The sequence below is a fragment of the Macaca mulatta genome, chromosome 6 (genome assembly GCF_049350105.2).
Source record: "Macaca mulatta isolate MMU2019108-1 chromosome 6, T2T-MMU8v2.0, whole genome shotgun sequence".
NCBI lineage: Eukaryota > Metazoa > Chordata > Mammalia > Primates > Cercopithecidae > Macaca > Macaca mulatta.
The window spans coordinates 189,108,203-189,123,716 of record NC_133411.1 but is presented as its reverse complement, the minus strand read 5'-3'; the positions used below and the strand labels follow the sequence as shown (position 1 = coordinate 189,123,716).

Here is a 15,514-nt window from a genome sequence, read left to right as displayed (position 1 = left end):
GGGCATAAGGAGCGGGCTCTTTGGGAGCAGATGGAGGCTAAACCCAGCCGGCAGCGGGATTAGCAAAGATTTGCCAGATGAGGCCTCCTCATTGTGTAGGTTACTCCCATGACTGTGTCTCCACTGCAGTGAGGTCAGGAATGAAGAGTGGTGGGGGCCTGCACACAGCCCGCCGCCTTTCGCAGGCTGGGTCCACCAGCCTTTCTTTTCCTGCGGGCAGTGGAGCAAGAAAGCTTTTGGTCTAACAGTAAGTGCATCAAGAAAGACATAGGGGGACAAGTTGTTAATTTTTTTTTTTAAAAAAAAAAGGCCCCCTTGGGAGGCCGAGGCGGGCGGATCACAAGGTCAGGAGTTCGAGACCAGCCTGGCCAACATAATGAAACCCCATCTCTACTAAAAATACAAAAATTAGCCAGGCATGGTGGCAGGTGCCTGTAATCCCAGCTACTCGGGGAGGCTGAAGCAGGAGAATCACTCGAACCTGGGAGGCAGAGGTTGCAGTGAGCCAAGATCGCGCCATTGCACTCCAGCCTGGGTGACAGAGCAAGACTCCATCTCAAAAAAAAAAAAAAGGAGGCCACCAAATTTCAGAACAGTTGATGCACATCTGTTCCATGCGTCTTTAACAGTATGTGCAGCCCGGACTGCCCCTCCCGGTGCACATGAGCCTGTGGACCTTTGGATGGGGATGGTGGTAGTGGGGACCTACCAGCCCCTCCCAGAAAGCAGTGGAAGGACTATTCAAGGGTCGTCGTGACTGTGCATCTCTTACCCAGCCCCAGGACGGGCAGCAGCGCCACGGCACCCGGCAGGGTGACGGGGGCCAGGACGGGCAGCAGCGCCACGGTGCCCGGCAGGGTGACGGGGGCCAGGACGGGCAGCAGCGCCACGGCGCTCGGCAGGGTGATGGGGGCCTGCTCCTTTCTTGGTGGTCCTTATTACCCTCCATGGTGCACAGGAATTCACCTCGTAACCTGTGAAGCCCCGAGGCCCCGACTAGCCCAGGAAGTCTCCCCTGCCCTCTGCACCCTGGGGTCGGGTCTGAGGTCCCTGGGGCAGCTATCTGCTGGCAAGGCTGCCCCCTGTCCTGGAGCCAGCTGTATAGAGCTGGAGCCGACCTGCCCCCTCTTTCTTCCAGATTGTCATTCCCTTCTTCAGCCTGCTCATCAAAGACATCTACTTCCTGAATGAGGGCTGTGCCAACCGCCTTCCCAATGGACACGTCAACTTTGAGGTAGGACCTCCGTGGGGACCTCCACTGAGGTAGACAGGCCAGGAAAAGTTCCCAGGGCAGGACCACTGGCCCCTGCCCTAATGGAGGACTCTGGGGCAGAATGAGCCATTGACAGCCGACCTCGGCGAGGTTATCAGGGTCCTCCCACCCTGACATCACTGCGGCGGGGATGCTGAGGCTCAGGGTCATGTCCCTCCAGGCTGGGCCTCACGGCCAGCACAGGTGAAGCAGAGTCCATCTAAGCCCTGCAGGGGCACCAGGCTGGTGAGAAAGGCAGCTCCATGGGCCCACAGTGACAACCGGCAAGGTGCTGTGACAGGGGCTGTGCCCTGGAGGTCAGGACCAGCCCAAAGGCAGAGCCCTGAGTAGCAGGAGGAAGCTATCAGGCCAAGGCCAGAGTGAACAAAAAGGAAAGAATTCTGCTCCCTCTACAGACACTCACCGCTGTCAGCTCAAGTGTCTCCTCCTCCAGGAAGCCTCCCTGGACCTCCCAGGCAGAGAAAGCCCACCTGGCAGGCCTCCCGAAGCACAGCAGGCTGGGCGTCCCTCCATCCATCCTCGGTCACTGCACCCGAGTCCCTGAGCTCCCGAGAAGAAAGGCCAGGCTGACCGGCTCCGTATCCTGAGCTCCAAAAGGGGCCACCCAGCACACGTGTCTCGGAGTAGCCGGGGAGCTAGGCAGACACTGAGTCAGACAGAGCATGCCAGGCAGCAGTGGGACCCCCAGTCTGCAGGAACGAGGGGGCTCTTCTCCCACTGAGAGCCAGCCCCACCCTAGTGTTGGCCTTAGCAGTGGGTGACACAGTGAGTGTGAGGCCCCACCCAGCCTCCAACTCCAAGGGGCCGTAAGCCCTGGGCCAGTCACCAGTCACTGCCCTGTCTGAGCCTCAGTCTTTCCCTGTGTACGATGGGGCTTCAGCTGCAGCCCACAGAGGGGCTGGGGAAGAGGTGCAGCATGGCCCTCCGTGGGCTGTGAGTGTCCCCTGCAGGTGGGAACCACAGCACATGGCCAGACCCTTGGGCCTGGAGCTGCCCTCCTCACAGATGCCCCAGCAGACGCCACATGCTGCCCACAGGCCTGGTTAGCGGGTCCGAGGCCGCCTCGCCGCTTAGGTTAGCCCAGGCTGGAGGCGATGAGGACAAGATTGGGCTTAGGCAAGACAGTGCAGGGGCCCCGGGGAACTGGGATCCTCCTCGGCAGGTGACACCAGCCCAGAGCCAGGCATGGCAACCCCTGCCTTTGCCCCTCCTGAACTGATGCTCAGAGCTGAGGCCAGGGACAGGTGAGACTACAAGGTGCTTGTGTGATCCCAGCTTTGGGGAGCAAGCGGGAGGGACTGGACCTGGCTTCCAGGGCAGATCGGGGGGTCCTTGCCATTCACAACTGTGCACTGCTGTTTGTTTAAAGTTGGCAGCTTTTTAAAAACTGAAATACATGTGTTTACGTTTTACTTAAATAAAATCATACTTAAATGAATTACTTAAGTCTTAAATATACTTATTTAAATATATTTGCATAATTCCATAAATCAACAAACATGTATCACTTGCCATACATAGAGGATAACAACAAAAATAAATATGATGACATAAAACTGTGTCTACTCTTGCTCCATGCAGGCTGCAGGCCCGGGCTGCCCTCGCCCTCATTTATTGCCCCCTGCTCCTCCTCAGACTCCTAAAGTCACTGAGGGTTGAGCGAGTCTCTGCCAGGACCAGCCTCTCCCCGTCCTGGGGACCTCCAGGCTCTGGAGTTGCCTCCATTCTGTGTCTCTGTGACTCTGGCAGAGACCAGCCCCTCCCCGTCCTGGGGACCTCCAGGCTCTGGAGCGCCTCCATTCTGTGTCTCTGTGACTCTGGCAGAAATTCCTGGAGCTGGCCAAGCAGGTGGGCGAGTTCATCACCTGGAAACAAGTGGAGTGTCCCTTCGAGCAAGACCCCAGCATCACCCACTACCTGTCCACCGCCCCCATCTTCAGTGAGGATGGTAAGTGAGTCCTGCAGCCCTCCTGCCTGCTGGGCCACGGGACCCTGGGGTAGCCTCTCAGTCGCCATTCAGGACCTCTGCTCTGAGTAGGTTAGGGAGGCACCCTGCCCACCTGGGCTGGCTCCAGGAGGGAACAAGGAGGGCTCCATCCCCCCAGCTGGCCCATTGCCACTCCAGGAGCACAGGATGGGCCTGAGGAGGTCCAGGCTGGGACCTCAGGGACCCCCGGGGCCAGGCTCCTCCCCGGACACAGTTTGCACACCTTTGGAATTGTAAATCAGAACCATCTACCAGTCTGAATCACTTTCCTCAGTAAAGTGGGGGTGATGATAAGAATCACCCTCAGCCGGGCGCGGTGGCTCACGCCTATAATCCCAGCACTTTGGGAGGCCAAGGTGGGCAGATCACAAGGTCAGGAGTTCAAGACCAGCCTGACCAACGTGGTGAAACCCCCTCTCTACTAAAAATACAAAAATTAGCCGGGCGTGTGGCACCTGCCCGTAGTCCCAGCTACTCAGGAGGCTGAGGCAGGAGAATCACTTGAACCCAGGGGCAGAAGTTGCAGTGAGCCAAGATCGTGCCACTACTGCACTCCAGCCTGGGCGACAGAGCGAGACTTCATCTCAAAAAAAAAAAAAAAAAAAGAATCACCCTCCCAGAGCTTACGTGGGGAGTGCCAAGCACGGCACTGACTGTGTAGGCGTGTACGTGTGTCCTGGTGTAATAAACACAGGCGCGAGATGAGGCCTCTTTGCTCCAGAGTGCCATTCATTTCTGTCCTCTCCACTAAATAAGCATTTCCATGTGATCATTTGTCAGATGTAAGTTTGCTTGCAAGTGTGCTAAGGGGGCAGGTCCCAGGGCCCTGCTTTCAGGAAGCAGAAGTGGTAGAGAAGCAAGTGGCCCTGTGTGCTTGAGCTGGGGTGGCATGGCCCCGTGGCCAGCCACATCACCCTGAGAGGGCCTGCTCCGGACGCCGAAGACCTGGCTCCTCATCACCGCACGCAGGGCACAGACGGACCCTCACTTAGGCTCAGGGAGCACTTTCGCTTTCTAAAAAAAAAAATAGGGGAGAAGGATCTTGTAATGATTTTGCTTTTGAATACTTTCAACTTTGCCATTTTATTGTTTATATTTTGAAGCTGGGAACTTTTTGGAGGGGGTTTCACCCGTATCTGTAGCCACCTCCCGCCACTTCCGCTAAGAAGCTCAGCAGCTGATGAATAAACCAGTCTGAGCTGCTCCCACCACAGTGAGCTGTGCCATGAGCAGGCCTCATCGTCTCTAAGGCTCCCCTGCAGCATCTGGAAAGGGGGGTGATGTGAGAACTTGCTCCCCAGGGCCATGGTGAGAATGCCTTGAGTTGACCAGGCAAAGCCCATACAACTACACTCAATCCACACTAGTGTATTAGTTTCCTGTTGGTGCTGTCACAAATCACAAACTTGGTGACTCAGAGCAACACAAATTTATCCTTATAGACTTCTGGAGATCAGAGGGCTGAAATTAGTTTCTCTGGGCTAAAATCAAGGTGTCAGCAGGGCTGGTTTCTTCTGGATGCCCTGAGAGTAGCATCTATTTCCTGGCCTTTTTCAACTTCTCATGGCCACCTGTATTCCTTGGCTGTGGCCCCTTCCTTCATCTTCAAAGTGCATCACTTCAATCTCTGCTTCCATCATCACATCATCTTCTCTCCACCATAGTCAAATCTCCCTTTGCCATGCTCTTATAAGGACACCTGTGACTGCATTTAGGGCCCTCACATATAATCCAAGATATTTTCCCCATCTCCAGATCCTTCATTTAATCATGTCTGCAAGGTTCCTTTTTGCCTTAAAAGCACTGAGAGAGAAATGACACTTTACCCATAGGGGAAAAACAGTTTGAATCATGTCAAATTTCTCATCAGAAACCAAGAGGCCAGAAGACAGGGGCACATTTTTCAATTGCCAAAAATAAAGAACTGTCAAGCCAGAATCCTATATACAGTGAAAACATCCTTCAGGAATTAACAATAGATAAATCAAAATAGAATTCTAAAAGCTGTTCAGGTAAACCACAGGAAGACAAGAAAAATAAAACAGAGAACAAAACACAGAACAAAAAGAAAACAAAAAAATAGACAAAAAGGCAGACTTAAGTCCTAACATATTAATAATTACATTAAATGTAAATGGTCTAAATACCCCAAGTAAAAGAAATTGACAAAGTTGATATTTTAAAATGATCCAACGATATGCTATCTACAAGAAACTCACTTCAATATAATGATAGAGACATTTTGATAAGTAAAGAGAAGAAAAGGGCTGGACGCGGTGGCTCAGGCCTGTAATCCCAGCACTTTGGGAGGCTGAGGCGGGTGGATCACGAGGTCAGGAGATCGAGACCATCCTGGCTAACACGGTGAAACCCAGTCTCTACTAAAATTACAAAAAATTAGCCAGGCATGGTGGCAGGTGCCTGTAGTCTCAGCTACTCGGGAGGCTGAGGCAGGAGAATGGCGTGAACCCGGGAGGCGGAGCTTGCAGTGAGCTAAGATCCAGCCACTGCACTCCAGCCTGGGCGACAGAGTGAGACTCCGTCTCAAAAATAAATAAATAAATAATTGAACTGACTGAAAATATAATCAAATTTGTGGGACAGCTAAAGCAGGACTGAGAGGAAATTTTACAGCACCGAATGCATATATTAGAAAAAAGGGAAAGTTTCAAATCAATAATGTAAGTTCCTACATCAAGACTCTAGAAAAAGAGGAGCAAAATAAACTCAAAGCCAGCAGAAGGAAGGAAATAAGAGCAAAAATCAATGAAACTGTAAGCAGAAAAACAATAAAGTTAATCAAAGGGCTGGTTCTTTGAAAAGAACAATAAAATTGACGCCATCTAGCAAAGAACCTCTTACAAAGAAAAGGAAAAGACACAAATTACTAATACAGTAGTGCCCCCTTATCTGTAGTTACCCTCAGTCAACCATGGTCTGAACATATTACATGGAAAATTCCAGAAATAAACAATTCGTAAGTTTCGAATTGTGCACCATTCTGAGTAGTGTGATGAAATCACACGTCATCCCACCCTGTTCCTCCTGGGACATGAATCATCCCTTTGTCCAACATTTGTGCTGTATTTATGCTGCCCGTTAGTCACTTAGTAGCCATCTCAGTTATCAGATCAACTGTCAGTGTCACTGTGCTTGTGTTCAGGTAACCCTTATTTTACTCTTTTTTTTTTTTTTTTTTTTTTTGAGACAGAGTCTTGCTCTGTCACCCAGGCTGGAGTGCAGTGGCACGATCTCAGCTCACTGCAGCCTCTGCCTCCTGGTTCAAGTGATTCTCCTCCCTCAGCCACCCAAGTAGCTGGGATTACAGGCATGAGCCACCATGCCCAGTTAATTTCTGTATTTTTAGTAGAGACGGGGTTTCACCATGTTGGCCAGGCTGGTCTCGAACTCCTGACCTCAAGTAATCTACCAACCTCAGCCTCCCAAAGTGCTGGGATTACAGGCGTGAGCCACCACACGCAGCCTATTTTACTTCTTAATGGCCCCAAAGTACCTGAGTAGTGATGCAGGCAATTCAGATATGGCAAACGGAAGCTGTAAAGTGCCTCCTTTAAATGATGAGGTGAGGCCGGGCGCGGTGGCTCAAGCCTGTAATCCCAGCACTTTGGGAGGCCGAGATGGGCGGATCATGAGGTCGGGAGATCGAGACCATCCTGGTTAACACGGTGAAACCCCGTCTCTACTAAAAAATACAAAAAACTAGCCGGGCGAGGTGGCGGGCGCCTGTAGTCCCAGCTACTTGGGAGGCTGAGGCAGGAGAATGGTGTGAACCCGGGAGGCGGAGCTTGCAGTGAGCTGAGATCCGGCCACTGCACTCCAGCCTGGGTGACAGAGCGAGACTCCATCTCAAAAAAAAAAAAAAAAAAAAAAAATGATGAGGTGAAAGTTCTCAAATTAAGGGGAAAAAAAAATGTATGCTGGGATTACTAAGATCTACAGTAAGAACAAACTCATCCATGAAACTTTGAAGAAAGAAAAATAAATTCTTGCTAGTTTTGCTGTTGCGTCTCAAACTGCAAAAGTGCCTGATGGTGCTTAGTTAAGATGGAAAAGGGATCCAAGGCAAGTATGTATAGGATTCCGCACTATCTACAGTTTCAGGCAGCCACTAGGGGACTTAGAAGGTATCCCCCACAGATAATAGGGGACTGCTGTACCAGGAGTAAAACAGGATATCACTAACGACTACAGACATTGAAAAGATAGTAAGAGAATACGACAGACAACTCCACACACATGAATTTGACAATTTAAATGACATGGACTAATTCCTCAAAAAACACAAATTACCACAACTTGACATAAAATCGATCATTTGAATAGCCCTATAACTATTAAATTAAATTTATAATTTTAAAACTCCCAAAAATGAAGTCTCCAGGCTCAAATGGTTACACTGGAGACTTCTACCAAACGCTTAAAGAATTAACACCAGTTCTGCACAGTCTGTTCCAGAAAGTGGAAGAGGAGGGAGCCTCCTGATTCATTTTATGAAGCCAGTTATCTCAGTCAGTTTGAGCTGCCATAACGAAATGCCTTAGACTGGGTAATTCATAAACAGCAGACATTTTCTTACCGCTGAGTTAAATATAGATATAGATATATATTTTTTCTACATATAGAGGCCAGAAGTCCAAGATGAAGGCAGATCCTGTGTCTGGTGAGGGCTGCTCTCTGCTTCCAAGGTGGAGCCTTCTCGCTGTGTCCTCACATGGCAGAAGAGGCAAATGCAGTGTCCTCATATGGCAGATGGGCAAAAAGGGGCCAGGCTAGCTCCCCCCAGCCCTTTTATAAGGGCACTAATCCCATCCGTGAGGGTGGAACCTCATGGCCTAATCGCCTCCTACAGACCCCGTCTGTTAGTTAACACTGTTGCATTAGGGATTATGTTTCAACATGAATTTTTCAGGGACACAAACATCCAAACCATGGCGCCAGTATTACTCTGATACTAAAACCAAAGACAGTACCAAAAAAAGAAAATATAAACCAATATCCCTCAGGAATATAGATACAAGAATCCTTAACAAAATAAGCAAATAGAGTTCAGCAATATATAAAAATAATTATACGTCATGACTAAGTGGGTTCATTCCAAGCATGCGAAGCTGTTCAATATTTGAAATTCAATCAGTGTAACTCACTATACTAAACAGCTAAAGCAGCAAAGACACATGATTATATTAATCAATGCAGAAAAAGGATTTGACAAATTTCTACACGCATTTACAGTAAAAACTCTCAGACACTAGTAATAGAAAGGAATTTATCAGCATGACAAGTTGCATCTACAGAAACGCTTCTGCAAACATCATATTTAACAGTGGAAGATTCAATGCTTTCCTCCTAAGACCAGTAACAAGGAAAGGATGTTCACTCTTCCCCACTCTTAGTCATCATAGTAATGGAAGATCTAGTTAGTGCAATAAGGTAAGAACAGGAAATAACACACAAATCAGAAAGAAAAATTAACACTGTCCCTATTTGCAGATCATGAGGGAAAAAAATCCCAAGGAATCTATAAAAACTCCTAGAACTAATAAGGGATTCAGCAAGGTTGCAGAATACAAGACGCACATGGAGAAATCAACCGTGTTTCTACGTATGAGCAATGAATATGCGCACACTGAAACCAAAACTATAATACCATTTACAATCACTCACACACGAAAACGTAGGTGGAATCTAACAAAACATGCACAGGACGTGGATGCTAAAAATTAATGCTGATGAAAGAAATCAAGGAAGATGTAGATAAATGGAGACATAAAATGTTCACGAACGGGAAGACTGCGTAGCAAAGGTATTAATTCTCCTCCCAGAATTTAAGTACAGGTTTAATGCAATTCCTACCCAACTCCCAGCAAGACTCTTTGTAAGACAGAGATGAGATTCTCCTAAAATTTGTATGGGAAGGCAAAGGAACTAGAATTGCTAAAACAATCTTGAAAAGGATTCATGGGAGGAATGAGTCTGCTTCATGTTAAGGCTGATATTATAGAGCTACAATCATTAAGACAGCACAGTATTAGGGGAGGGATGGACACATGGTCAATGGGACAGAACAGAGAACCCAGAAAGAGACCCACACAAGTATATCAGGTGATTTTTGACCAAAAAAAAAAAACCTCAATGGAGGAAAGCTAGCCCTCCAACAAACAGTGCTGGAGCGTCCAGGCATCCACAGTCCACAGACCAACACATGAGCCCCAGCCCAAGCCTCACACCTTACACAAATAATTAGCTCAGCATGGATCACAAGACTAAAATGTAAAATGTAAACCTATACAACTTTTAGCAGGGAAAAGCAAGAGATAATCCTCAGAATATAGGGCTAGATAAAGAGTTTCTTATTCCAAATATGCCACTATTATATGACCCAGCCAATGCATTCTTGGGCAGTTAGTTATTCTAGAGAAATGAAGACTCATGTATTTATACATCATTTGAAGTGAGTTTCACACAGAAGCAAAAGCCCTTACGCAAATATCATAGAGCTATGGTCATTAAGACAGCACAGTATTAGGGCAGGGATGGACGCATGCAACAATGGGACAGAACAGAGAACCCAGAAAGAGACCCACACAAATACACCAGGTGTAGAACAGGTTACCATCAACCATAGTTGTGAAATTTCACTTCATTTTCTGTCTAGGTCTTTATTTGGCTTCTTATGAAAGTGAGAGCCCAGAGAACCAAACAGAAAAAGAGAGATGGAAATCTCTAAGGTGAGTATTTGTGCGGAGATGGGGCCTGGGGGCTGCTTGGGACCAGGACAGGGCCAAGGGGCTTCAGAGATACCCGGGTCATCAGCCTCCTGGGAGCCTGAGCAGCCCACAGTGGGGTGGGGCGGGATCAAGCCATGGTCGTAGGATGAGGAGAGGAGGCTGAGCCTGTGACCCTCCCCTCCATAGCTGGTGGCTGCCTCTCTGGGCAGTCAAGATGCATGTCCCAGGGACAGGGACTCCCAGTCTATATTTTTATGCCAGACAGTAGGACACATGCCCCACCTCCTTCTTGCTCAGCGTGTTAACACGTCCGAGTGGCGGTCGGAAATGATCCATAGCAGTGGACTTCAAGGACTGGCCACAGGGATTTGCAGAACATCCCTTGGGGGCAGGAGGCCGGCTCTCCTCAGCGCACTGAGAAGATGGCTGTGCTGGAGAGCCGTCTCACTGGGGTGGGGAGCTCCAGGCTCTCACCGCTGCCCGACGTGCTTAAATCTGCAGATCTTCTATTTTGGGGAAGACATGAAAGCGCTGAGCTGAGGGAGGAGGAAGAGATGGAGCCCGCAGAAGCCGTCCACAGCCCTGCCTCGGATGGCCCAGCGGGCAGAGGCGGGGGAGCGCCTCACTACTTTGCAAATGCCGACCCCGTGGCCTGCTGCCCCTCACAGTGGCCATACAGGCACAGGAGACCTTTTGTGGGACTTCAGCCCTGGCAGGACCCAGGGCCTCCAGACATGTGGGTGGCACATGCCTTGGGGACATCCTGCCTTCAGGACCGTGGGGCCTGGTCAGTCTGTCCATCCTCGGCAAGGACACAACACTGCCGCAGAGGGTGGGGCCACTGCAAGCTCGAGACCTTGCTTGGTGACATGTGCCACTTTGGCCACCACCCACAGTCTGTCACCAGGTGGCTTGGGAACTTCTGGAACCACAGCAGGCATCACGGTGCGAAGTGAGATGCCCACGCCAGTCCCGAGCCCACCAGCGGCCACTGCCATTCCGCCCATGGTCCCTCACCCTGCCCTGCCGACGAGCTTGTCTCTGCAGCCCAGGTACCCGCTTCCTGGACGCTGCTGGCCCCAGGAGATAGCTTTCTGGTAACAGCTGTGGAACGGGTCAGCAGGACAAACTGGACACCCGGAGTCACAGTGTGTACACGGCAGTCCCGCCACCCAGCCCCTTGTAAACTCTAGTCACTATAAACACACCCGTACACCCTGGCCTATCCGTGTCCACCCCATGTCTCTGACCCGCTGGCCTGAGATGACCTTTGGCCAGGATGCCTGGCAGGTTTTCAACTCAGCCCGGGGAATGTTGTAGCCACAGTTCCAGGCATGGGAACGGGAAACCGTTTCCCATCCAGGGACCCGTGTCGTGCTCACAGAGCCTGGTGCACGGTGGATGCTCAGCTAACCTTTGGGGAGGGATACCCAGAGCCTTGCCTGTGCCTGGTTCCTCTTGTCCAGAGCAGGGCATGAGGAAGCCAGTAAAACCCCTCGGCCCACCAGCAGGCCCCTCCCACAGCCCCACCCAGTCTGTTTCCAGCCCCTCACAAACTGAGCCAGCAAGCAGTGCGCTGGGGAGCAGCTGAGACCCCACCTGACACGTGACAAGGTCATTTAGTCAGGAAGTCAGGGAGTGCAATTTGCACCCCCTTTCCTGGTCAGGGCCTGCTGGGGGTGCGGATGGGTTGGGGAGGGAGCGCTGGGGTGCACTGACTGACCCACCCTGGCCCTCTCTAGGCCATGTCAGGCCCCTCCGCGGTGGGGTCCCACTCAGGATCAGACTTGGCTGTCCTAGACTTGGTTCCAATCTGGGGAACAGGCAGAGACAGGGCCACCAGCAGCCCCGGTGCCTCAGCCAACTCGGGGACTCTGCCTGGTGAGCCAGGACCGCAGCAAGGCCCAGAAGGGCCCGGCAGAGGCCCAGGGCCTGCACACCAGGGCCTGCACACCAGGGCCTGCACATCAGGGCCTGCACATCAGGGCCGAGCAGAATCTGCCCTGCACCCCCCAGCCCACCCCTTCCATCTGAGACCCCAGGGCGGGCAAGTAATGTACAGAGGTGGGGGCAGGGCTCCCATAGGGCCCGGGCAGAGCCCTGGAGGCCAAACCCCAAGAGTTTGGGGGGGGTTCCAGGAGCTGGTTAGAGCCACCTTCTCACCCTCATCCCTACCTGACACCCGCAGTCCCTGGCACCCCTTGGGCAACATGAGAAAAGCCCACTGCAGAGGTCAGCGGGGACCGTCCCTGCCTCCTGGCTGCACCGGTATGCTGTTCCCACTGCCTGACATGCTGTTCCCCACCTTGTCGATCCAGTCAGAGCTGCAGCCTCAGGTGCAGGGCCCATCTCCCAGAAGCCATTCCTGACAGCAGCCCCCCAGTGGCCCAGCGCAGGATGGGTATCAGGACGGCCAGGTGAAGCTGGGTGCCCCGAGGCTCAGCCCAGCAGGGGAGGCTCTGGGGCAGGAGGGAAGGAGGCAGCCCACAGCCAGCCCCATGGAGAAGGCAGGTCTGGGGGCTCAGGCTGAGGACATTTGTGCCTCAGGATCCTCCAAGGGGCCTTCAACCTGGCTCTGCACCCCTCTGAGCAGCTGCTGGGTGCCAGGCCCTGGTGCAGCCAGAGGGCATGAGCTCCCTCAGAGGACCCGCCCAGACCCGGTGTTCCTTCTCCAGGTGCAGCCTCGGAGCCCAGGGAGGCCTTGCCCACAGCCACACAGTCTGCGCCTTGGCTCATGGCCCTTCCCTGCAGAGGCGTCTTTGTTCTCCTGTAGTCCTGGCTCCAGTGTCATGGCCAGCCAGATGGGACGGCCCCCAGGGGCTCCACAGGGCAGGGCCTGTGCCTGTGGGGCAGGTGTCAGCAGCGCAGGTGGTGCCCAGGACTAATGCCTGTGAGCGCAGCGTGGCACCAGGTGATGCGAACCCCTAACACCACTGAGTGGAACGCAGGCACGAGGCGGGGCCTGGCCATGGGCTCTCCTTCACTACCTAGGCTTCTCCAGGGAGGGAGCCAGGGTGGGGTGGAGCCTGCAGACCGGAAGATTCTTCCCTGACTGGGGCTTGCCTCAGAGGCCCTGGGCCTGGCTGGGGTTCCAAATGGATTCATTCTCACATGGGGGACCCGTGGGTTCTCTGAAACCCCTGCCCCCCGTCACTGCATCACTGGGGACTGCCCTCCACCCCAAGCAGTTCCTTGGGAAATCGTGTCTTGGTTCTGGCTGCTGGAACAGAATACCGGAGGCTGAGTAATTTATAAACAACGGGAATGCATTGCTTACAACTCTGGGGGTTGGGAAGTCCAAGATCAAGGCACCAGCAGTTCAGTGTCTGGCCCCTCACAGGTGGTGCCATCTGCGTGCCCTCACACGGAAGGGGTGTGCAGCTGCCTCCAGCCCCTTTTATGAGGGCACTAAGCCCATTCACAAGGCCAGCACCCCCATGACTTAACCACTCCCCAAAAGACCCCACCTCTTAATACCCTCACACTGGGGGTTCCGTTTCAACATGGCAATTGGGGAGGTTACCAACATTAGACCACATCAGGCATCTCCATCGTGGCCAGCACCTTAGCCTGGGAACCCAGCCACATCCAGCCCTCTGCAAAACCCATGCAGGCCCCCAGAGCAGAACCCCAGATAATCTCAAAGGTGTGAGTAGGGCTGTCCCAGGGACTGTCATGGTCCCCTTCCCTAACAACTCAGGGACAGATAAACAAATGCTGACATAGCCCCTCCTCCTTCAGATCCCTCAGGCAGGCATCAGACCTCAGGCCTCTGCGTCTCCCAACCCTGCAGGGTTCCTGAGTGGTTCTCCAGGAGGGGCAACCCCCTCAGCCCTTGGAAGTACCCCGTGCACCCGCAGCACCCTCCAAGCAATGCCCTCCCCAGTTTCTAGCTCCCGATCACTGACTCACTCACCCATGGGTCAAGGAGGTGAGCAGCTGGGATCTCAGTCAAGAGCGCCAGTTGGGATGTGTCTCAGCTGAAGGCTCATACTTCATACCTGGAAACTCAAACACTTCCCCATGACACCGAGCCTCAGGCCAGCGCTTCACCTGCAGCCTAACAAACCCCGCCAGGTAGGTGCTGTCATCATGCCCCTTGGCAAGTCGGGAACAGAGGCTCAGAAAGGCTAAGCAACTGCTCATGGACAACAGCATGGAGAGGGGGGGCGTGCAGGGTCTGTCGCCTCCACAGCTCTGCTTCTAACCATGGTGTGGAGCAGAGGGGCTTCTGCCACCACCTGGGCTTCCCACAGTCACACGGTGACATGTGTCTTTCCTCTGCTCCTGCCTGCTCCTCTTTTGCAGGTCCCTGAGCCCCCTGGTGTCCCCTGATGTTTCAGGAGGACCCTGCACTGTCCCATTCATGCTCAAGACAAAAATCTGCCTCGGCCCAGCTCCCCTCCTGCACCTGCCCTGGCCCTCCGCGGGCCCTGCTGAGTGAAGCCATGCCTCATACCCAGCCATAGAGAAAAGCAGGCCTCACTCCCTGTCACGCCACCCTCCATCCCCAGGCACCCAGGCTGCGTGGCTCATGGCCTGCTGCACAGAATCTTCAGTGAAAAGGGCCCCATTTTCACTCCCCGGGACTCAGGTTGGGGTCCTGGGGCCCTAGGCCAGGAGATGGATCCAGTAGGGAAATGTCAAAAGGCATGATGAGAGGCCCCTCAACCACAGCGGGGCCCTGGCCTGTGGCTGGGTGGGGTGCCTGACACCGTCGTCTTCAGCATCCCACCCTGCGCCTCCAGGCAGGACCGGAGAGATGGGAAGGTTAAGTGGAATGAAGGGATCTAGGGCATAAGCTGTCCCCACTACAGCCCAACAGACCGTTACCCAGTGGGCAAGCTGAGAGCAGTTCAGCAAAGGAGGAGACAGAAATCCCACGCGTCAGGGCAGAGAGCAATGGCAGGAAAGAGCAGCAGAGGCCAGCAGTAAAGATCCCCACGGGGCAGACCAAGGAGCTTGAAGTTTACCCCAAAGGCTCTAGGGGAGCCAGTGAAGAGTTTCGGGGGTGGCAGTAACATGGTCAGTTTTAGAAAGATCTCTGATCGCTTTTGACCCAACACTTCCACTTTTACAACCTAAACTAAGCGAAAAAATCTGAGATCAGCACATTATTTGCATAACAGAGACGTCACAAATGGCCTCCACAGTCCTGCTCCTGTGCCAGCATGTGGATTTGCTCGTCAGCCCAGCCCAGCCCTTGGAAAGCCCAGCTGAAGGCCCCTAACCAGCAGTTCAAATTCTCTGAAAGAAGACCACATTGATATGCCATTTTTACCTCTTAGATTGACAGAAAAATAGTAATGTTTTGAAGCACAGCTGGGGAAACAAGCACTTGTGATTGCTGTTCGGAGTGTAAATTGAGGCTCTCCCATGGGGGTGGATTTGGTGGTTGCCATCAAAATTACAGGCCGGGCGTGGTGGCTCACGCCTGTAATCCCAGCACCTTGGGAGGCTGAGGTGGGCGGATCACCTGAGGTTTGGAGTTCAAGACCAGCCTGG

General features: G+C 52.6%; 1 protein-coding gene across 4 annotated transcripts in view; it reads left to right on the top strand.

The window, feature by feature from the left end:
• The window catches only part of RASGEF1C (RasGEF domain family member 1C), a 113,373-nt gene extending 102,144 nt beyond the window's left edge, over nt 1–11,229 (top strand). For 3 of the 4 annotated variants that reach the window (XM_015141575.3, XM_028849213.2, NM_001194225.3), the window contains 4 exon segments: nt 1,139–1,234; nt 3,098–3,221; nt 9,937–10,009; nt 10,511–11,229. In XM_015141575.3, the coding sequence (XP_014997061.3) occupies nt 1,139–1,234; nt 3,098–3,221; nt 9,937–10,009; nt 10,511–10,535 (318 nt within the window). In that variant the 3' untranslated portion in view covers nt 10,536–11,229. 4 annotated transcript variants of the gene reach the window in all.
• The last annotated feature ends 4,285 nt before the right edge of the window (nt 11,230–15,514 follow it).